The 23,306-nt window shown below is 42.5% G+C and overlaps 1 protein-coding gene across 1 annotated transcript in view; it reads left to right on the forward strand.

The window, feature by feature from the left end:
• Window positions 1-244: 244 nt before the first annotated feature.
• CA8 (carbonic anhydrase 8 (inactive)) overlaps window positions 245-23,306 on the forward strand; it is an 84,881-nt gene continuing 61,819 nt past the window's right edge. Inside the window, exons 1-3 of the mRNA XM_055432428.2 lie at window positions 245-634; window positions 2,114-2,305; window positions 12,579-12,703. Coding sequence (XP_055288403.1) covers window positions 535-634; window positions 2,114-2,305; window positions 12,579-12,703 — 417 coding nt within the window. The 5' untranslated portion in view covers window positions 245-534. The remainder of the gene's footprint in view (window positions 635-2,113; window positions 2,306-12,578; window positions 12,704-23,306) is intronic.

Raw genomic sequence — 23,306 nt, forward strand, 5'->3', positions numbered from 1 at the left:
ACCCCGGGGTTCTAGAAGGAAGGCGCGGGAGCCGGGTGTGTGTGTGTTGGGGAGGTCCGGTGTGCGTGCCGAAGTTGGGGGGCGGGGTCCGCCGTTTCCAGGGCTTCGGCCCGGAGCCCCGGCCTTTCCCTGCGGTCCACCGCAGGCCCGGCCTGAGCGCAGGGGCGGTCCCTCCCGTGCCAGCCCCGCCCCGGTCGGGTTTATAACCTGCCTGCTCGCGCTCCTTGAGCCGCTGCTTCTCTTGCGCTCCTGCTGGACTCGGGCCGCGAGTGTCCGGCTCGCCGCCCTAAAGACTCCCGCCTGGCACGCGCGCGTGCTCGCATCCACGTTGCCCTTCACCGCACGCGCTCACACTCATCCCCGCTCACACTCATCACCCTCGCACACACGCGCGCTCACACTCACGGCAGCGCTCCCCCTGGAACGCGCGCTCACACTTCCCCGCTCACACCCGACTCGCGCCCCGGAGCGCTCGCCCTGCAGGGGCGCCCAGGCACCGCGGGCGAGAGCGCCGAGGGGACCCACGGCCTCCCCATGGCTGACCTGAGCTTCATCGAAGACTCCGTGGCCTTCCCGGAGAAGGAGGAGGATGAGGAGGAAGAGGAGGAAGGTGTGGAGTGGGGCTACGAGGAAGGTAACCCGCCGCGCGTCCGGAGGCTGGCCCGCGGGGTGGGTCCCGCTGCTCTGGCGCGCTCCCCGCGCCTCCGCCGCCCCTCTTCCCACGTGGGTCCTCGGCCCTTTAGGGGCAGCAGGTGCTCCGGGCAGAGCGGGCGTGCCCATCGCCCGCGAGCTTCTCTGGGAGCCCGACCTCGGTGCCGGGCAGCGGCTGGCACCTGCCCGCGTCCGGTGGGCTAGCCCGAAGGCTGCGTTGGTGACAGTTCCGTCTGGCTGGTAGCTAGAAGAGCAGCCTTAACTGTTACTGAACACATTGAGAATGCAGCGTTACTGAAGCTCTTATTTTCTTTCTTTGAAAAAAAAAATTCTTTGGTTTACAGCTTTGTGTTAGTTTCAGGTGTACAAAAAAGTGATCCAGTTATACAGACGCATATATTCACTTTTTTTCAGATTCTTGTCTCTTATCGCGTTGGTGAAACTGTTTCTTGCTTGCCTGCGGGGAGAAAGTATCTATTTGAGCTACTGAGTTTTCTAGAAGGATGCTGACACCGTTCAACTTTTTCTGAACAAGTCCTAAGTTTTTGAGCTGAATCAGTGGGTCTGGCAAGATGGGGATTGACCATGTATAAAAAGTTTAGATTCCTAAAATGTATCCCTGAAGATGTAGGACTCCTAATGGAGCTAACAACTGGTGCTGATGTTGACTACGTATCTGCAACAAATGTAGAGTTTATAACTTGCATTATGCAAATATGGAAAGAGTATTATCTATATATGCATGATATATAGGTATGTATATATAGGAGTGTGTGTGCTCAGTTGCTAAGTCATGTCTGACTCTGCAACTTTATGGACTGTAGCCTGCCAGGCTTCTCTGTCCATGGGATCTCCCAGGCAAGAATATAAGAGTGGGTTTCCATTTCCTTCTCCAGGGGATCTTCCCAACCTAGGGATAGAACCTAGGGATAGCATGTCTCCTGCTTGGAAGGCGGATTCTTTACCACTGAGCCACCCAGGAAGCCCTGTATATATGAATATACACACTTCAAACTACTGTTTAAGAAATTTTTACTCACTAGCATCAGATTTTTGGTTTTTGACTCACACTAAACACTGAAAGTTACAGGAATTTTCCAAGTACTTAACATATTTGAACTAATGAACAGAGGAAAATTTTGTGGTATTGTTTCTTTTTCTAATCACTTAAAGATGATCTGAATTTCCTAGAGACATAAATTAGTACCTCTATGTAGACAAATAGAACATTTTGTTAGTCTGGGACTCCAAATGTGATATTTGATAACGTTAGTCCATTCAACCTATGAATGCAAAAATGCACACACTTTATTAATACCATGTCTTCTATAAAGAGACGGTAGTCATAACCTTCTTAATATTGGTAAGGATCATAAACAATGTTTAAAGTAGTTTTCCCTTGTTAAATTTTACTGTAACTTATTTTTTCATTCCATTTAAGTTTGCTTCATTTTGTCCTCAGGTGTTGAGTGGGGCTTGGTGTTTCCGGACGCTAATGGGGAGTACCAGTCTCCCATTAACTTGAATTCAAGAGAGGCTCGATATGACCCCTCACTGCTGGATATCCGCCTCTCCCCGAATTATGTGGTCTGCCGGGACTGTGAGGTCGCCAATGACGGGCATACCATTCAGGTTATCCTGAAGTCGAAATCAGGTATTTTAAATGTTTCTATGTGCTTCTTATTAAACTAGAAGTCGTTGCCAAACTAATTTAGCTTGTATGACCTTAATGGTAGGACCAACCTAGCTCTGTTGTCAGGATACCTTTATATACCATAGCATGCATTTTGGGGGAATTATTTTCTGAAACATTTTGAAAGGATGAAATTATGAAGGTGTCATTTGATTGTCCCATGTTATATGATGTTTTTGGAACAACCTTAGTTGGTCAAATTCCAGCTCGGTGAAATTTGAAGAAAAGTATGTACAAATGTACAATGCTGGAGCTCCAGTATTTTGGTCATCTGATGCGAACAGATGACTCATTGGTAAAGTCCCTGATGCTGGGAAAGATTGAGGGCAGAAGGAGAAGAGGGTGTCAGAGGATGAGACGGCTGGACGGCATCACTGATGCAATGAACATGAACTTGGTCAAACCCTGGGAGATGGTGAGAGACAGAGGCCTGGACTGCTGTAGTCCATGGAGTCTCAAAGAGTTGGACATGACTGGGCGACAGAGCAACAACATACACAAGTATACGAATCTTTGTTTTGTCCAAAGTGTTGATTAGCTCAAATCATTTAGATAATTATAATTCTGTTTTACTGCTTTGTAAAACTAAAGATGAGCATTTATTGATATTATTTGGCATCCAAGATAGACTTTTCAAATTAATTTTCTCTCTTATATTAATATATAATATATATGGCAAGAAGAATTTTAATTAACAGCAGTCAAAATCAGTCTCTAAACTCAGTGAAAGATTTAAATGGCAAACAGAGCTCTTACTTTTATTTATTTTTTTTAACTCCTCCTCCCTTCTGAACCCATTTGAGATGGATCTGAAATGTCTTTTTAGAAAAACTGTTGGATAATTACCAAGGAAATTGCTTTTTTGCTTAAATATAGCGGGAGAGGAGAGCAGAATATTTTAAAATTAGCATTAATTTCTGGCTTTTCGTAGTGAATACTAACTATACTTCTTGGGAAGAATGTAAAATTAGGAATGTGTTGAAATATTGGGGAGTATTTAATAAACAGAGACCAACTGTACTCAAATTAATTCTGAATCGATAAATTTGATATTTCAAGCAATAAAATCTTTGGGTTTACTGTTAGACAGGGCAGGTATTGATTTCCAACTATGAATATTTTATTCATTGTGAATATTCCTGAGCTTTAATTTAGAGTCTTACCAGCTACTCTGAGTCTAGACAAGGTACGGATATTTCCCAAAATAGAATCTAAGGTACAGTCAAAGAGACAGTGTCAGATATAAACTTGAATTTAAGTCAGGTTTTTTTGGGGGAGGGCTATCTATGATGGGACATCATGTATTAATTTTAAAATACATAGTAAAGTTATTGAATGCTGACTGTCCTGACATAAAAAACATGTTAAGATAATGTTGGTATTACACTGTAAAGTGTATTGGTTTATGTCGACATACCATTTCATTTCTGAAAATAAACATTTACATATCTGTACAACTAGCATGCGTTTCACATCAGGCACCATGGTGATTGAGTGTTGGTTTGTATACAGATGGGTAGGATGGTTCTTGAAGATTCCTATTAATGACAACACAGTCCTCTATGGTGTCAGTGTAAATGCAGCCTGGTGTTCTACGTGTCACAAGAGTGTGGAGGAATGAACAAGTCCAAATGCTGTCGATTAAGACAATTTGTGTTCATTCCTGCTCGGAGATCAAGTTTACTCCATCACATTGAGTTTGCCATTTTTTTCTGGTGCCTTCTCAAGCATTCACAATTTTCTGTGGCCCCCTGCCACGCCCCCAAACAGAGCCCATCAAGCACTGTTTCTCCTCTCTGCCCACACGGTCCTCTCCTGACTATCGAGGAAGAGTTGTCTGTGTTTCTGTCTGGGCCTGTTCGGCGCACACACTCTGACCCCTTCCTCCATCCTCTTTGGAGACCTTGCTCCGTCAGACGCCTGTCTCCTTTCTGCCACTACAGTCATTTCTTCATTGTTTCTCCCTTTTCAGTATTTCTCCATACTTGGGAAAAAAGTAACAAGGAAACCTGTGTCTGGAGCAGTTTATATTTACCCAGGTTCCATCCTTGGGTTGGGAAGATCTGGAGGAGGAAATGGCAACCCACTCCAGTATTCTTGCCTGCAGAATCCCATGGACAGAGGAGCCTGGCGGGCTACAGCCTATGGGGTCACAAAGAGCTGGCCATGACTGAGCAACTGAGCACTTGGAAGTTTTGCCTCCCATCGTCCCTGCATACTTAAATTATATTTATTTAAATTAGCTCAGTGTCTTTATTATTATGACTGTGCAACTGTTGTTTCCAGCTGAGGCTGTGTTCTATTTCCTTTACTGAATAATGTGGGGGGCCCCCACCCCTGGCGTTAGTGTATTATTGTTTATTTGGTTTTTGTTTATCCATCATGGTTTCATTTCCACACTCTCTGATGGCTGGCAGGCACATCTTCTCCCAGGATATTCAGAAAGTCCTTTGAAGTCTTTCTGTCCCTCATATCCACCCTTCCAGCCCACCTGGACTGCCATTGCCTGCAGCATCCTAGATCTCAGGCCTAGGAAGTCAGTTGACTGTCCGTGTGTTCAATCCCATGTTTGCTGGATGATGTGATCCTCTTTTGAGACTGTTCCCTCCTTTCAGAGAGGTTTTGATTTATTCCCTCCCACCGTTCATCTTCTAGTAATTTGCTGAGAAGGGCTTGTAAGAGTAAATACCTTGTGTGTCTCTGTGCTGGGTGCTTGGTGAGCCCAAAAATCAAAAGATAATTATCTTTTATTTCTCAGGAACTTTCTTATATTATTTAATTGATAAGTTTTCTGTTTTTTCCCTCTTTTTCCACTAACTCTTTTTTTTAGTCGTTTTTCTTCTATTTTGTTAGATTTCCTCAACTTACATCTTTCTATTAAACTTCTGTTCTCTTATATTTGTCTTCTAATTGTCTTATATTTATCTCTAATCTTCTGTTATATTTTTAATTTCTAATATATGGTGCTTATTCTATGAATTTTAAAAATTAAAAAACTACCAGTGTTTATTTCTTGATTATGGGATCTTTTTTTCTGTTCTGCTGTGTTTCTGCTTTATTCTGGGTTTCTTCTGTTTGTTTTGGTCTCTCTCTTTTGTGTTGGAGGTTCTTCTCAAATGTCCAGTGATCTTTGGCTCTTTGTTCACATTTAGTAATGGGTCTGAAAGTCGAGTTAGAGGCTCTGCCTGTGGGCAGGGACTGAGGTCTGGTGGCTGTCACAGTAACGTGGTCATGTAGGAGCAGGCTGTGTTGTTGGAGGAGCCTTTGTAGGTTTCTGGATTTCTCTGGGGGAAGCCGTGTGATGGCTCACACCTGGCTGTCGGTATTATGGTTGTTGGTCACAGGTGAAAAAGCGTGTAACCAGAGGGTACATCCATTATAGTTAATGAACCCACATTGACACCTCATCAACACTCAGAGTCCATAGTTTACATTAGGGTTTGCTCTTGGTGTGTTGGAGCTTAAACAAATGTTTAATGACATGTGCCCACTATTGTAATATCATACAGAATGGTTTCACTTCCCTAAAAATTCTATGTTCCTCCTGTTCTTCTGTCTCTCTCCCCAGCTCTTGGCAATCACAAATCCTTATACTATCTCTGTAGTTTTGAATTTTTCATGTCATGTGGCTGGAATCACGCATTTTATACGCTTCTGCTTGGCTTCTTTCACTTGGTAGTAATGCATCGAAGTTTCCTTGGATGCTTTTTTTTTTTTTAATAAAAAATTTGTAGAATAAGCACAATTAAAAATTTTTGGCGGGGATTTCCCTGGTGGTCTAAAGACTTTAAAAATAGTCTATATAAAAAGTCTTAAATTTTTTTGTTTTGTATTAAAAAGTACAGAATTACTAAAAGGAGTTACAACAACTGTAACTTATTAAGTGAAAGCTTCTAGCATAAACCTTATGGTGTAGTTTCCTTAGATAAGTGTGCTTAGCTGCTTAGTCGTGTCCGACTCTTGCGACCGCATAGACTGTAACCTGCCAGGCTCCTCTGTCCGTGGGATCCTCCAGGCAAGAATACAGAAGTGGGTTGCCCTTTCCTTCTCCAGGGTGTCTTCCTGATCCAGGAATCGAACCTTGGTCTCCTGCATTGCAGGAAGACTTTTTACTTACTGAGCTATGAGGGAAGCCCTTAATAACCTATCTGGGGTTTTAAATTTGAGAGATGTCATGAGCACAAATCTTTCACTCCAGACCTCCTGCTGAAAGTTCTCAAACCAGGGTCACTGATAAGCTCCTCATCCCACGATTAAAGGACCACTTTAAGATCCTTCCGTTCTGTTCCGTCGCTCAGTCGTGTCCGACTCTTTGCGACCCCGTGGACTGTAGCCTACCAGGCTTCTCCGTCCATGGGATTCTCCAGGCAAGAATACTGGAGTGGGTTACCGTTTCCTTCTCCAGGGGATCTTCCCAACCCAGGGATCGAACCCGGGTCTCCCGCCTTGGAGGCAGACGCTTTAACCTCTGAGCCATAGTACTTTAATTCCGCTGCATTTGCAGTGGAATTTTTGGAAACTCCTTCTCCTGTTGGTCTCTGTGACACACCAGCTCTGGATGTTTCTTCTTAATTTTGTCTACCTTTCTTTTGCCGGTTCTTCATTCCCTATTGTCCTTAATTGATGGAATTTCTCAAAGTTTCTTCATCGACACTCTTCTTGAGAAGAAAATAGTCTGATTGTGTAGGTGATACAACAAGGCAGCAGATGAGATTAGGAAGGTGACCAAATCGTAGATTCACTGAATGGGTTGGCTCCCTGGAGGCCACCATTCCAGCCCCCGATCTCAGACCCTCTGGCCAGTAGCTGTGTGTCTTCAGCTTGAACAGCTCAGGAAAATATATTCATGCCTCACTGAGAGAGGATCCATTTTGCTTTCGAGTGCAACCACGTCAAAAAAGTCCTGGGATCTCCGTCACCACTTCTATTGCGGAATTCTGGATCTATACAGAACACATGTAATTGTGCTTTCTTCTTTTAATTTTATTTTAATACTTATTTTCGGTTGTACTGGGTCTTCCTTGCTGCTTGCAGGCTTTCTCTGTTGTGGCAGATGGGGGCTACTCTCTAGTTGTGGTGCAGGGATTCTCACTCCAGTGGCTTCTCTTGTTGCAGAGCGCAGGCTGTAGGGCATGCAGGCTCAGTAATTTGGCATATGGGTGTAGTTGCCCTGCAGCATGTGGGATCTTAGACCAGGGATCGAACATATCTCCCTACATTGGCAGGCGGATTGGACCACCAGGGAGGTCCTGCAATTGTAGTTCCACATGACATTCTTTAAAATATTGACTACTACCATCATGCCATGAAATTGCTATTTTTCCTTTCCAGACATAATTAGTTCCTTCAGCTGGTCCTCAAATGATAACCCTCCCTCCATCAATATGTATTTATTTTTCATTTCGGAGAAGGCAATGGCAAGCCACTCCAGTACTCTTGCCTAGAAAATCTCATGGATGGAGGAGCCTGGTAGGCTGCAGTCTGTGGGGTCGCTAAGGGTCGGACACGACTGAGCGACTTCACTTTCACTTTTCACTTTCACACATTGGAGAAGGAAATGGCAACCCACTCCAGTCTTGCCTGGAGAATCCCAGGGACGGGGGAGCCTGGTGGGCTTCCGTTTATGGGGTCACACAGAGTCGGACACAACTGAAGTGACTTAGCAGCAGCAGCAGCAGCATTGATCATTTACTACCTGAAATACAAATTAACTTATCTCTTCTTAGAGAAGTTCATGTAAATGAGGATAACTGCTGCTAAGTCGCTTCAGTTGTGTCCGACTCTGTGCGATCCCATAGATAGCAGCCCACCAGGTTCCCCCGTCCCTGGGATTCTCCAGGCAAGAACACTGGAGTGGGTTGCCATTTCCTTCTCCAATGCATGAAAGGGAAAAGGGAAAGTGAAGCTGCTCAGTCATGTCCGACTCTTCACGACCCCACGGACTGCAGCCTACTAGACTCCTCCGTCCATGGGATTTTCCAGGCAAGAGTACTGGAGTGGGTCGCCAGTGAATTTCTTTATGATCATATTTATTATTAGCTGACTCTGGGGGGCTTGAATTATTTCGACTGTCATCTTCATCTGCTTCACTTTGCTTATAGACCCAGTTTACCTGGCCTCCTCTCCCTCTTGTTTGGTGTTAGCACTGCCTTTATGAGCTGATGATATTTATTCTTTAATGTGAAATAAAGCTGTAGGTTAAAAGCTAAGGACTGTTAAACATATTGATTGTTGCTTTGAAGACTTCAAATGTTAAAAGAACTGATTAATACTATTTTTTAGAATGTTTTATGAAAATATTTGGGATTCCTTGAAAATTAAACTGAGGTCATAAGGTCTTTAAACCTTTGAGAGGTGCTCTTTGATGACCTAGAGGAGTGGGAAGGGAGTAGGAGGGAGTCTCCAGAGGGAGGTGATATGTGTGTACTTATAGCTGATTCACGTTGTACAGCAGAATCTAATAGAACATTGTGAAGCAGGTATACTTCAATTAGAAATAAATTAAAAATCTTATTGAGAGTGAACTTTAGGGACTTCTGATCCTTTAGGGGATGCATCAGGGGCCATTGGCATTGGTCTTCCTGAATTTGGGGTCATGACTCCATCAGGCTCTGTCTCCTGGTCATGCTCTCTTTGCCTGGCTGTGGCTTCAGCTTTCTCAATAGTTGGGCTTGCACTTTGCTGATCTACCATCTATGCAGACCTAGGAGTAATATTTTAATCCATTTTTTCTTTGGCTGTGCCTCGTGGCATGCAGGATCTTGGTTTCCAGACCAGGGATGGAACTGGTACCCCCATGTAGTGGAAACACAGAGTCCTAACCACCGGATCGCCAGGGAAGTCCCAGACCTGGGAGTAATATTTTAAAATGCAAAAATATTAGCCCAATGCTTAAAAACTAGTGATGATTCTCCAAGATAAACTCCAGCCCGTCTGCCTGGACTGCCATCTGCCCACCTGCACCCGGCCAATTTTGTACCTTGAGGCCTGCCTTTGGCCATTAGACACCTCTGACTTTATTCTCTTGGCATGCATTCTGGCCATTTCCCACCTCTGAGTCTTTCTGAGTCTCTTCTTCCTGCTTCTAAAGTATAGTTTCTCAGTTATGCACTTAGCTTACCCTTTAAGACTTGCTTAGCTGTCACCTCCTCTGTAAAGTCTTCCCTGACTTACTTTCTAACTCCTCCCCTCCCCCCACAACCCCCGCCTGCCTTTGGTTTTGGCTTGGATCCTGCTGGGTTCCGACTGCCTTATGCATTTTCCTCTGCTCTTTTTTTTTTCTTTTTTACTTCTGTCCTCAGTCGTGTCTGATTGTTTGCTACCCTTTGGATTGTAGCCCACCAGGCTCCTCTGTGCATAGTATTCTTCAGGCAAGACTACTGGAGTGGGTTGCTATTTCCTCCTCCAGGGGATCTTCCTGACCCAAGGCTTGAACTCCTATCTACTGCATTGCAGGTGGATTCTTTCCCTGCTGAGCCATTGGGGAAGCCCCTTTCCCTTCTGCCCCAATGCAATCACTTTTAGTTCCTTCAGCACTGAGAATGCCTTGCCATTGCAAGGCTATAACCTTCCTTTTACACACTCCGTGGTCAGCACATGGCCAGGCATGGAGTCCATCTCAAACCATGTGTGTTGAACTCGAATGAAATGAGGGGGACTCAACCTTTGAACTCTCTGGCAAATCTGTTTTCAGCAAAGGGTTATAGAAGCTTAGATAGTTTCAGGGGAGTGTATATGTGTCATGTCTCTATGGGATTCTCAAATTTTGCAGAAGCTTCTGAAAGGAGCTCTTTTATGTCTATAAGCATAATGGCCATGCCTATCAAAGAAAAAGCAGTCAAGACAATGGAGGTGGTAGCAATGACAACAGTATATCCTGTGTCCTTTTCACAAGTTTGTTATTCTCAGGAAATGCAGCACATCATCAGTGTGAGTTTCATGTTTCATTGTAATTTTATTGAACGTGATGGTACCACAACTAATAAACCTGCCATAGAGTGACAAAATATCACTCAGCAAAATTTGATATTCATAAAATGCTAAGTGTTCTTCTCTTGGTATGACTAGTTTTCTTGTAAAGCAAGTAAATGGTCCAAAGGAAGAATAATGCTTTGAGAGGATGCTGCCAGATGGTTGAAAGAGAGCTGCTATTTATTTGTAGTCTGTAAACACAATCATTTGTGGGGGATGAACAAGTAATGCTTTTACCTGGAACCTCATAAAATTCTGAATTCAGGATATTGTCAGTTTTTATGACCCTGTGATTTTAGTGTGGTTTAACTTTGGATTATTTGTCTGCAGGAAAAGTGAAAGGTACCAGAACCAATTCTTGGCTGACAGCTTCCCCTTTGTCACCTACCTGTGGAGCAAGCTTGGTTAAAACGCTTCCCTTCTTTGTGTTCCTTTTCAACCCAGTAGAATGTAAGACCCCGAGGATCTGGTTTCATTAGCATTTTCTTGAGCATGAGGACCATGTAATGATCAAAAGTGAAAGTGTTAGTTGTTCAGTTGTGTCTGACTCTGCGACCCCATGGAGTGTAACCCACCAGGCTTCTCTGTCCATGGGATTCTCTAGGCAAGAATGCTGGAATGGTTTGCCATTCCCTTCTCCAAGGGAGCTTCTTCACCCAGGGATAGAACTTGAGTCTCCCACATTACAGGCAGATTCCTTACTGTCTGAGCCACCAGGGAAGCCCTATAATGACCAAATAAATATCACAGTAAAAGTCTGATCTTCATAAATATATACATTTGCATTTCATCCCAGCAGGATGTAAGGTCCATGAAGCCAGTGAGTTTTGTCTGTTTTGTCAACATCCATGTGTCTTAAACACCATGTGCCTGCTACAGTGTAGGTGATCAAAAAGTATTTGTTGAAGTATTTTTCAGTGAAACCCCTGTGAGCCCAGAACTTCTCTTCAGTAAAACATACATCTGTGCAGTTTGAATTTTCAGGGGATTTAAAAATATCCTCTCAATTTCCAAGTTTTAATCTGAAGAAATATTGGCCACTAGGCAGGTGGGAGGTGTACAGGTGAAGCTCAGATCTCTCTTTTCTGCCCCTGAACTCACTAACAGGATCAGCTTCATCCACTGCTGTAAGAAAGTACTGGTGAACTGCTCTGTAACGGTTTCAGAAACTCTGTGTGTGTGTACCTGATGAAAATGTTTTGGGGAAAGATATTTTTAATACTCTTTGTTTCACAATATTCCTGTTTCTTTTTCCTTAACCTTGTGGAGCTAAGCCTCATCCAAGACAATTTTCTGCTCTTTTTTAAGAGTGGAGTGTTAGAATTGTGCCCCTCACCACCCCCATCTGCTCCCCGCCCCCGCACGCCTCCCCCCTCCAATGCCTCAAAGCCTTAGGTTGGGTCATAGACACATAGGGTGAAGGGTGCTTCCATTTCAAATGGTGCAGGCTAGGGGGCAGCTAGCAAGAGACTGATCTTGATCTCAGGGAGACAGCAGTGATCAGTGACTTGAAGCGGGATCTTAGTTCCCTGCCCAGTATTTTATTACTTCAAGACTAGATGTATTTTCCGTCATCCTTCAGAGTGCCTTTGTTTGGGACAGAGTTCTAGGTTATCTCCAGAAATGAGACACAGAAACAGGGCTCCATAGAACTAAAATTTAATATTTTAAATATTGTGAATATTTTATCACAGTTTTATTTCATTTGCATTTATGTAACACTGGATGATAGGTAGCTTTTTAAAAATTGTGATTTCATTGTTGAAAAACCAGGTTGGCTTAATAACAATTGGCTTCATGGGTAATTATGCCAGCTAACATCTGTTCTCTTAATTGAAAGTGTGCTTGTGTAATGGATTATCTATAAACAATGTTTAATTTAGTGATAAGTCTATAGAAAATTATTGGTCAGTCTGAGACTCAGGTCATATTCTTGTCTCCTGATCAATGCTAAGTTTAAGTCTCAGGGGAAACTGTGATAGCTGCTAGGTTTATTTCCTGTCTGCTCCTATGCCTAAAATATATAAGAAGTTAACGTATACATGCCATTCTCAAGTATTTTAGAGTTTTTGAATGTCTGCTGTATCAAGATGATAGTATGAATTCATCCCACAGTAGTTATACTCTCCTCATTTTGGCTATGTGAATTTAATCTGTAGAATTTATGAGACCTCTTGGCAAAAAATGTCCCCAAATGTTTATAATGCTGTGCCAATGAATGTGTTTGAGATGTAATTAAGTAGAACTTATTTTCTTTTTTCAGTTCTATCAGGAGGTCCATTGCCTCAAGGGCATGAATTTGAGCTGTATGAAGTTAGATTTCACTGGGGAAGAGAAAACCAGCGTGGTTCTGAGCACACAGTTAATTTCAAAGCTTTTCCCATGGAGGTAAGAAGAACAAATCAGCTTGAACAGCACCAAAACTTTGTTGTTCATGTAGAGTATTTGGTGATTTACTGAAAATGATTTAGTTTCCAAGTAGCTGTGTAGTTCTTGAATTTTATCAATTTATATTAAAATAAAAAAGTCCTCAGTAAGCTTTTGGCAGCAGAAGAAACTTCCCATTAGCCTTCGTGGGCCTGGAGAATGCGCATGAACTGTTGGTTATAAAGATAATCTATGCTGTTAAGTTTCATCATAGTATTATTATTATTATTGTAAAAATTCTGCAGATTTAGCAGGTCACTTTTGTGGATGGTATGAATAGATGATAAGCAGAAAACAACTTTTGGAGAAACCTCAATGGTAATTAAAAGTCTAGTTTAGTTCTGATTAAAATTGGTAAGTTGATTTCATCTCAAGCAATTAGGGGGAGAGAGATTTTCAGAGAGTTATTTTGTCTGAAGAAGTCACTCTCCTACTTACCTTCTTAGTCAACTCCTGCTCTTCTTCAATATCTAGTTAGCATGTCATTTCTTCATGGGACTCTTTCTGAGTTCCTTCCCAAAGCAGAATTAATTTCTCCCTCATCTGTGCTCCCAGTTTCCTTGATAGATGGCTGCTGAGGCATTGATCTCATGCACTGTAACCTTTAGTGTTTAAAGAGTCCTTCTCACTAACTGTGGGCTCTTGTTATGGATTGAAGTGTTTGTGATTTACCACCCCCCCTTCCTCAGTTCATATGTTGTAAACTCTACCCCTCCATGTGATGGTATTAGGGAGTGGAGCCTTTGGAAGGTGATTAGGATTAGAAGAGGTCATGAGGAAAGGGCCCTCATGAATGGAATTAGTGCCCTCATGGACTCCAGAAGGAGCTTGCTTCTCCTTGCTCACTGCTGGGTGATGGACACAGGACCATCTCCAAGCCAGAAAGCGGGCTCTCACCAGGTACCCTGATTGTGGACTTCCCAGCCTCCAGAGCCATGAGAAATAAATTCTGTTGTTTAAGCTACCAGTCTATGGTAATTTGTTATCACAGCCCAAGCTAAGACAGTCTCCCTCTCACTATGTTCCTTCCAACATTGAGTCCAGTGCCAGGAACATCGAGACAACCCATGTTGGTGCAATTGACAGGATGCCTCTGTTGTTCATATTTGTTTCTATAAGGACCATATTTCTCTCCTGGGAAATAGCCCATCAGTGACAAGTTATGGTATATTTGAGGGGCCATCAAAATGCCAGTCTTCCTCTCTATCATTCCCAGCTGCGTGTACTGCAGTATGGAATTGCTCATGGCCAGATGCCGCATTCATATCTACCTCATTGCCTGGAAATCACTACTGTTTATATAAGTGATACACGTACCTTAAAGAATGAAATCAGAGAAAATATTTCTCAGTGTTGCTTAAATAATCATTAAAAAAGTTTTCTTTTGAAAGCTCAAAATATCTCTTCCTTAAAAAAAATTCAAGGTCTTAAAAGAAATATTAAATGAAAAAAATACTACGTGTTTTGAGGATGGAGGGAAGAAACAAAACAAAACAAAACAAAAAACACCTGACTCACAGTTACCTCCCTCTATGTCTGAGCACCCACAGCACTGATGCACTCAACAGGACCCAGCACTAAAAACCAACATCAGATGACATTGTGGTGTGTTGAATAGTGTATGTGGTCTGTGATACTGTGGACAATAACAGGAGATACTTCTTTAAGGCCTTGACGGACGACGTTGGGTCTTCAAACGTTACCTTTCTCGGTACTTTTTTCCTCAATGTCCACAGACATCCTCTCACTTCTAGTGCCTTGCAACAGTTCCAGCCCATCTCTGTGTCACCTCTTGCTGCTACCGTATCCCCATCCAACGTGAGAAGGAAGAGTTCACGCCAGAACATATGAAAGAAGAGAGAGGACCAAAGACAATTCCAAATAAATAAATCTGCAGAGTAGCTGAGGGCTGCGGAGGGACAGGAAAACACTGGGCTGTCATCCTGCCCTCTTCTTTGTGTTTGAAAATCTTCTCCATTTCAACTCGCCTTCAAAGATATATTGGTCTAATCAAAAATTTAGGAGATGGGAGTCCTTGGGAAAGCACCAACTTCTGGATGAAGATTCAGTGACTTTGCTTGTGACACACAGAACTTAGAGCCTTTTGGAGTTTTATTCGCTTAAGTGAGTCAGTGATATGTGCTTTTCTCCCCGAAGTCAAAAAGAACTTCCGGATCCAATGTTCAGACTGGCCCTGCTACTTGATGAAGGTTTAACTGTCCTGGTCCGTTAAGCACAGGTAATGGTTTGTGCTGAGTGGAGATTAAATTCTGGTTTTGTTTCTCCAGAAATATTTTTATGTTTAGAATGATGGAATTACTGACTGTAATTTTTCCAAAATAGGTGGTGAATAATATTTGAATTCTATGTTATCCCAGATTCTCTCTGATCAAGTCCTAGAGAAAAGTACTTCTATTGGTCATCTGATGTTGGTTTTTAGTGCTGGGTCCTGTTGAGTGCATCAGTGCTGTGGGTGCTCAGACATAGAGGGAGGTAACTGTGAGTCAGGTGTTTTTTGTTTTGTTTTGTTTTAATGGAGGCGGTGAAGGGTAAGCTGGGTTTTCAGGCGGAGAGGGCTGACTCAGTGAAAGAAAGAAGGACTCCATGTAGAGTAGTTGAGGAGGGAATGAGATGTCTAAGTGGAGATAGGTAGATAAATTGCCACCATCCCCCTGTCCTGAACTGCCATCCACTTGGAACATAAGGACATCGCCAAAGGAATAGTGGAGAGTGAGGGGACCAGGTACTGTTTGGGGTACATGATTTAAGAAAAATACCTTTCTAGGACACTTTTTGTATCTTATTTACAGTTTAAGACTGACTTTAATCTACAAAAGACATTTCAAAACATACTTCCTTTTTGTTTATTTTACTTAAACTTAAATGGATGGTTTATTCAACAAACACTGTAAACAAATATTTACCTTGTCTGTTGCGTGTAACATGGGCATAGCTTTTAACAGAAATTCATCAAGCTTGCCTGTTGACTTTTAAAAATTATGTGTGTGTGTGCTCAGTCATGTCCAGCTGTTTGTGACCTCCTGGACTGTAGCCCACTGGGCTCCTCTGTCCATGGAGTTTTCCCGGCAAGAATACTGGAGTGGGTTGTCATTTCCTACTCCAGGGGGTCTTCCCCACCCAGGAATTGAACCCTTATCTCTTGCGTCTCCTGCATAGGCAGGAGGATTCTTTACCCCTGCGCCACCTGGGAAGCCCTTTTAAAATTATAAATACAGGCCTAAAAGCAATTCTGAATATATGTTTGATACTATTAGTAGTCAGCCACATCACTTCAAAAATTAATGCAATTTGTGGCATTAGACAATTTAAACTGCAGCTCTTGCGCTCAGCAAGATGGATCAAGCATGTCCTTTCTGCTTTTCTTACTTGAGATTTGCAGTTTTCAGAAACACGCATGCTTTCATGGCTGCCTGCCGTTTCTTGCCATGTTTCCATCTTGTAAACTAAATTCTATTATGAAAACTCCAGATTTCTGCTTAAATGGCAGTGCCTTAATAAGAGAAAAGAAAATTGTGCTGCATTTTTCTTCCTGTTACCTAAAACATAATGGGTTTGCATGTATTAACTATTTTTACAAGTGTCTGGGTGATGTCTACCAGCTTGAATTCTTGCCGTGTGGATATTTTGTGTCATGATATTTGATCAAGACAGCAAGTGTGAGTAGAAGGTTGTTGATTTAAGACAAGTATGGGATCCAGTCAGATTAATTCCTGTCTGTTTGTCCTGCTGGTGGCTGTAGAAGCTTCGTATTTTCTTTGGATGTCATTGCATATCTTAGCTCTTGATGTTCAACTCTTTAATACTCTATGAATTTTGTGATTAGCTCTATCGTTTGTGCATCCACCATATCACTACAATTATTTATTGTATTCATATTAATTTTGTTTCAAATCCAATTAATGGAGGAATTTCCAGATATTTAAGTTCAAATTCAACTTTCAGGATATGAGTTGTGTTTTAGTCATTTTGCATGTGGAGACTGTCATGTTCTTTGCTACTTCAAGATAGTCTAACGTTTGACGCCTGGTAAATTGTGATTAATCTTCACACAGGGATCGCTACACTCATACTTTTATGGGTGAGTATATTATAGGCATTCAGGTTTTGTGCCAGAGCAGAAAAATTAAGAAAAAAATCTGGGGCATGGAGAGATCAATAGTATGGCTAAGTTTTATTTTTTTTTCCTTCAAATAACAATATTAGCTCTCTGCTCTCCCTATCATTTTGCAAAGAGAGAATCTCTAATTTAATAACTAAATGTAGGAAGAATATGGTCTCAGGATAAACACCAGCCTATACATTGAATAGACTGAACTTTTATTTATTTATTTTTATTTCACGTTAAAAATTCTTTTAAAAAATTTATTTATTTGAATTGGAGGACACTTTATAATAGTGTGATGGTTTTTGCTATATATCAGTGTGATGGGCCATAGGTATACATGTGTCCCCTCTATCCTGACCCCCACCTTACACCTCCCTCCCCACTCCATCCCTCCAGGCTGTCACAGAACACTGGCTTTGGGTGTCCTGCATCATACATCAAACTTGTACTGGCTATCTGTTTTACATATGGTAATGTGTATGTTTCAATGCAATTCTCTCAAATCATCCCACCCTCTCCTTCTCCCACTGAGTCCAAAAGTCTGTCCTTTATATCTGTGTCACCTTTGCTGCCCTGCATGTAGAATTGTTGGTACATGTTTTACAATGTGTGTTGATTTCTGCCATACAACAAGGCAAGTCAGCTGCAATTATACGTATGTTCCCTCCCTCTTAAGCCTCCCTCCCTTCCCCGCCTCCCACCCACCAGGTCATCACAGAGAACCTGGCTGGGCTCACTGTGTTATACCACAACTTCTCACCAGCTATCTATCTACTGAACTTTAAAAAAATCTCCCTGGTTACTTCCATTATCCTCATTTCACTACAGATGAATGGTGGTTTTATCAGAATGGGCACCAATCCTGCCCACACACCAGCAGGAGATCGGAGCTTGGGTTTGACTTTCGTCCCTTTTGGGCCTAAAAGTTTACCCTTTGACAGTGAATTATCCAGACAGAGACACAGCTATTGTAGGGCCGACTCTTATCTTTATTTACATTGTAGTCAAAGAGAAGCTCTTGCTCTGTGTACTCCGAAGGGCTCAGCGAGAACTGAGCTACATACCAGCTGTCTATGGAAAGTCGAGTACATAAGATAAAGTTCTGTTGTGTGAAGCAGAAGTCCTTTTTTAAAATAAAAAAAGAAAAACCAACTTTTTGGCTACATGGTGTGGCACGTGGGATCTTAGTTTCCCGACCAGGGATTGAACTAGTGCCCCTTGCGTTGGAATCGAGGAGTCTTAACCACTGGATCCTCAGAGAAGTCCTGAGCAGAGTCTTCAATTGTGAAGAGTCAGACCTTGGTTGTAAAATAGGCCAACAAAACACTATGAAGAATGTATCTTATGATAAAGTGCCAATCCTGAATATTATACCCCGTCCCCTCAGTGCCCCGGGTCTCCAGATATCCCACACTTCTTCTGTTGTTTTCAGGCAAATAGTAGTGTCTACCATTTAAGTGTTCTTTGAGTGAACAACTCCTGACCTTTGGGTTGCTGCCTTTCGACTCACTTTCTTATTAATTTGACAGAAAGATGTTGATTTTTATTCATTTCCTGAGGAGGTAACAAGAAGAGTTTCATTGGTTAATAGTGAATTGATGATCTTTTCAAGTTATTTGATTTCCACAGGCATCCCAAGTTGAGCTTTAAGTTTGTGAATCTCTTCCAAAACAGAGACTTCCATTGACTTTCCAAAGAAGTATAACAGGACAACTTCAGTGACTTAGACCATGATGAGGATTAGACATACAAGGCGTCTGGTCAAATATTTTATTTGTAAGAAGAACTTTAGAGATCACCTAGAAAAGTTATGCTGAAGTAACTTTATACACTCTTATTAACCTCAGAGAAGTCTGAGGCTCCCAAAGTTTGAGGGTCACAGAGCACTTTATAGGAAACCATGATGTAGAAGCATGTCCTTTGGTTAATTAAATGCTCCATTTAAGAATTATCCTTTACTACTGGTCTTGTCTTTGGTGGTTTAGATGGAAGGAGATAACACTGAAGTCTGTGTCCCCCTCTCCACTGCCCCTGGGAGGGGCATTTATGTCTGCATGCACCCACATTTAGATGTGGGCATGTTTTTGCTTTTTTTTTTTTGGCTGTGCTCCAAGGCATGAGGGATCTTAGTTCCCAGACCAGGGATTGAACCTGCATCCCCAGCACTGGAAGGTGGATTCCTAACCACTGGACTGCCAGGGATGTCCAAGGTGGGCTTGTTTTAACCTTGCTCTGAAGGGTTCTAGTGAAACTGTGACCTTGTGCCTGGGCTTTACAGGCTATGAAGACAAAACTCAGAGGGCCTTTGTGAAGGTACAGGGGTCTCCAGGGAGCAACCTTGCAACCTTCTGAGAATTGGGGTGGATTTAATGGACCATCAACTCTCCCCACCCCTTCTGAGATGCTCCCAAAGATCTGGAGAGGAAGCAGCTGTTGCAGGAAATGGCAAAGGACACTCAGGATCTGTGAACTGACTTCTGTTCCGAGAGATGCTTTTTTATTTTTTTACCTTCCAAAGGCAAGTCTTACTAGAAAAGAAGCTCTAGTTTGAGAGCAGTTTATTTGCCATGTTAGTGAATACTTGGGATTGTGGTTGCTTTATGGGAAATAAGGGGAATCTTGCCAATAAGAAGAGTTAAGACTGACAGTAAAGGAAGCAATTTCACATTTGAATGTTCAGTTTCTCTGGGTGATGTTACTGTTTTGACCAGAAAAAGTTCTCTCAACTGTAATGCTTATGATCATTTGGGTATCCAGGAATTATCCACAGGACTAGTAGATTGGGCCTCTTGGATAGTCAGGTGGAAAAATTAGAACCTTGTGCTGTGGCCTCTTCAGTGGTCTTAATTGGGGAACTCCCTCTCACATTTGGGTAATGAAAAATAAAAACAGATTTTATGTTTTCCTGAATTGTAATGAACACTTGCCTTTTTATTCCATAAAAATCATACCTCCTGCTCTGATTCAGCATGTTTATTTATTTTTTTTCATTTATTAAAATGTATTTAGAGCAGAAATCTCACAGTTTACTGAGTAGAAAATAAATTATAGTGCTGAACAAACAGAAATGTTCTTTTAGCTGTACCACATGATATGGCAGTTTGCCGTTTCCTCTTTGAAACAGAATTGTATAAGGCTGACTTGACCTTTAAGTAGTTACTTTGAACCTACCTTCAATTTTACATTTATAAGGATTTCTTGTAGTAGATTATTCATTATCATTGTTTGAGAATGTATGGGAGGTTTTTCTTGCTAAACTAACTGAAAGAAGGATTAATAGTGTAGCTGGTTTTACCATGTAAAGGCAAATTTGTGCAAAATAAAAAATCAGTTCCTATAAATGAGTGTGACATATAATGAATTTAGAGGTGGCTATAGACTTGCCGCATGTAGACATTTTTAAAAGATGTCTGTTATTTTTTTAATACAGAAGCTATCCCTTCTGGAGGGGGCTGTGCTGGGTCTTCCTTGCAGCACACGGGCTCTTCGTTGCTGAGCGGAGATTTTCTCAAGTTGGGGTGAGCAGGGGCTACTCTCTAGTTGTGGTGCACAGGCTTCTCACTGTGGTGGCTTCTCCTGTTGCAGAGCACGGGCTCTAGGTGTGTGGGCTTCAGCAGTTGCAGCACATGGAACTCAGTAGGTGTGGCTCAAGGGCTTAGTTGCCCCGAGGCATGTGGGATCTTAGATGAGGGATTGAACCCGTGTCCTCTGAATTGGCAGGTGGATTCCTAACCACTGGGCCACAAGAAAGTCCCTAGAAATATTTAAAATTGGGTTCGAACAGATCTAATGGAGAAGGTAATGACAAACCACTCCAGTATTTTTGCCTGGAGAATCCCATGGACGGAGGAACCTGGTAGGCTACAGTCCATGGGGTCGCACGGAGTCGGACATGGCTTTCACTTTTCATTTTCATGCATTGGAGAAGGAAATGGCAACCCACTCCAGTATTCTTGCCTGGAGAATCCCAGGGATGGAGGAGCCTGGTGGACTGCTGTCTGTGGGGTTGCACAGAGTTGGACACGACTGAAGTGACTTAGCAGCAGCAGCAGCAGCAACAGATCTAAATCCTCTAGTGAAACACATATCCTCTTAATTGGCCTTCCAATAAAAAATAGACTCTTGTGTGCTCAAACTCATGTCCATTGAGTTGGTGATGCCATCCAACCATCTCATTCTCTGTCACCCTCTTCTCCTCCTGCCCTCAATCTTTCCCAGCATAGGAGTCTTTTCCAATGAGTTGGCTCTTCACATCAAGTGGCCAAAGAATTGGAGCTTCATCTTCAGCATAAGTCCTTCCAGTGAATATTCAGAGTTGATTTCCTTTAGGATTGACTGGTTTGATCTCCTTACGGTCCAAGGGACTCTCAAGAGTCTTCTCTGGCACCATGGTTTGAAAGCATCAGTTCTTTGGTGCTCAGCTTTTTTATGTTTATATATCAATCCCAATTTATCCCTCTCCCCTCTTCCCCATTGGTAATCATAAGTTTATTTTCTATGTCTGTGACTCTATTTCTGTTTTGTAAATAAGTTTATTTGTACCATTTTTTAAAATTCCACATGTGAGCAATGTGATATGTATCTTTCTTTGTCTGACTTAACTTCACTCAGTTTAATAACCTCTAAGTGGAAGGAAAGTTATGACCAACCTTGATAGTATATTAAAAAGCAGAGATATTACTTTGCCAACCAAGGTCCGTCTAGTCAAGGCAATGGTTTTTCCCGTGGTCATGTATGGATGTGAGAGTTGGACTGTGAAGAAGGCTGATCGCCGAAGAATCGATGCTTTTGAACTGTGGTGTTGGAGAAGACTCTTGAGAGTCCCTTATACTGCAAGGAGATCCAACCAGTCCATTCTAAAGGAGATCAATCCTGGATGTTCATTGGAGGGACTGATCCTAAAGCTGAAACTGCAATACTTTGGCCACCTCATGCGACGGGTTGACTCACTGGAAAAGACTTTGATGCTGGGAAAGGTTGAGGGCGGGAGGAGAAGGGGACAACGGAGAATGAGATGGCTGGATGGCATCACCGACTCTGTGGACATGGGTTTGAGTGTACTCCGGGAGTTGGTGATGGACAGGGAGGCCTGGCGTGCTGTGATTCATCGGGTCGCGGAGAGTCGGACACAACTGAGCGACTGAACTGAACTGAACTGAACTGAAGTCCTTCCATGTCACTGCAAATGGCTTTACTTTGTTCTTTTTTATGGCTGAGTAATATGGAGGAGAAGGGGACGACAGAGAATGAGATGGCTTGATGGCATCACCGACTCAATGGACATGAGTTTGAGTGAAGTCAGGGAGTTGGTGATGGACAGGGAGGCCTGGCGTGCTGTGATTCATGGGGTCGCAGAGTCGGACACGACTTAGCGACTGAACTGAACTGAACTGAATATTCCATTGTATATGTGGAATATACATATCCATTCCTCTGTTGATAGACATTTAGATTGCTTCCATGTCCTGCAGTGCTGCAATGAACATTGGGGTGAATGTATTGTTTCAAATTATAGTTTTCTCTGGATATATCTAGAGGAAGACTTTTGAAGGCATTTATTAGAAAGCAGATATGTTAAGATGTAATTGATTGTCAGCCAGATGAAATGTTTATCAACTAGTATGCAGAAGGCACTGTGCTATGTACAACCCTGTTACAGGTAGCCATAGGCTAGAGTAACTAGGATAACCTGGCAACATTAGGATCAGTGAGAGACAGGACAGGAGATTTTTGATGGTGGGGAAGAGTTGGGAAAGGTCTTTGTTCAGGAAAGCAACCAGAGAACCTGATACCAGTGCTGCGGCCTCCAGTAACAGTGGAACTTCACAGGAGGGGTCAGGATGGTGTAGTTGGAAAGAGTTTGGGCTGGAAGTCAGAAAACTAGGATCAAAATCTAGGCTCTGCATCCTTGAGCAAGCTAGTAAACTGTGTACAGCCTTGATGTTCCTGTCCTTAGAAGGGGCTTTAAACTAGATCAGAGGCTGTGCTGTGCTTAGTAGTTTAGTCATGTCTGACTCTTTGCAACCCCATGGACTGTAGCCTGCCAGGAACCTCTGTTCAAGGGAATTTTCCAGGCAAGAATACTGGAGTGGGTTGCCATGCCCTCCCTCCAGGGGATCTTCCTGACCAAGGGATTGAACCCAGGTCTCTCACACTGCAGGCGGATTCTTTACTGTCTGAGCCACCATGGAAGCCTAAGATCAGAGGCTGGCAAAGAGTAAACCCTTCAGTACGTATTTCCTATCATTAGGAAGTGATGGGGGAACGTCATTGTGGTTGTGATGATAAAAATCTAGTGAAAATACCGTGAGGGCGAAACCAAAAGCTTTTTTTTGTTCCTACAGATAAGAAATGCAGAGACTATGAATGGAGAAAAAAGTTTGAAGTTTTTTTTTTTCTTTAAAACCCCTGTGTGTGTGCTCAGTGCCATGGACTGAG

This window comes from Moschus berezovskii, chromosome 16, assembly GCF_049115385.1.
Source record: "Moschus berezovskii isolate FMDL1 chromosome 16, NW_MosBer_1.0, whole genome shotgun sequence".
NCBI classification, from domain to species: Eukaryota; Metazoa; Chordata; class Mammalia; order Artiodactyla; family Moschidae; genus Moschus; species Moschus berezovskii.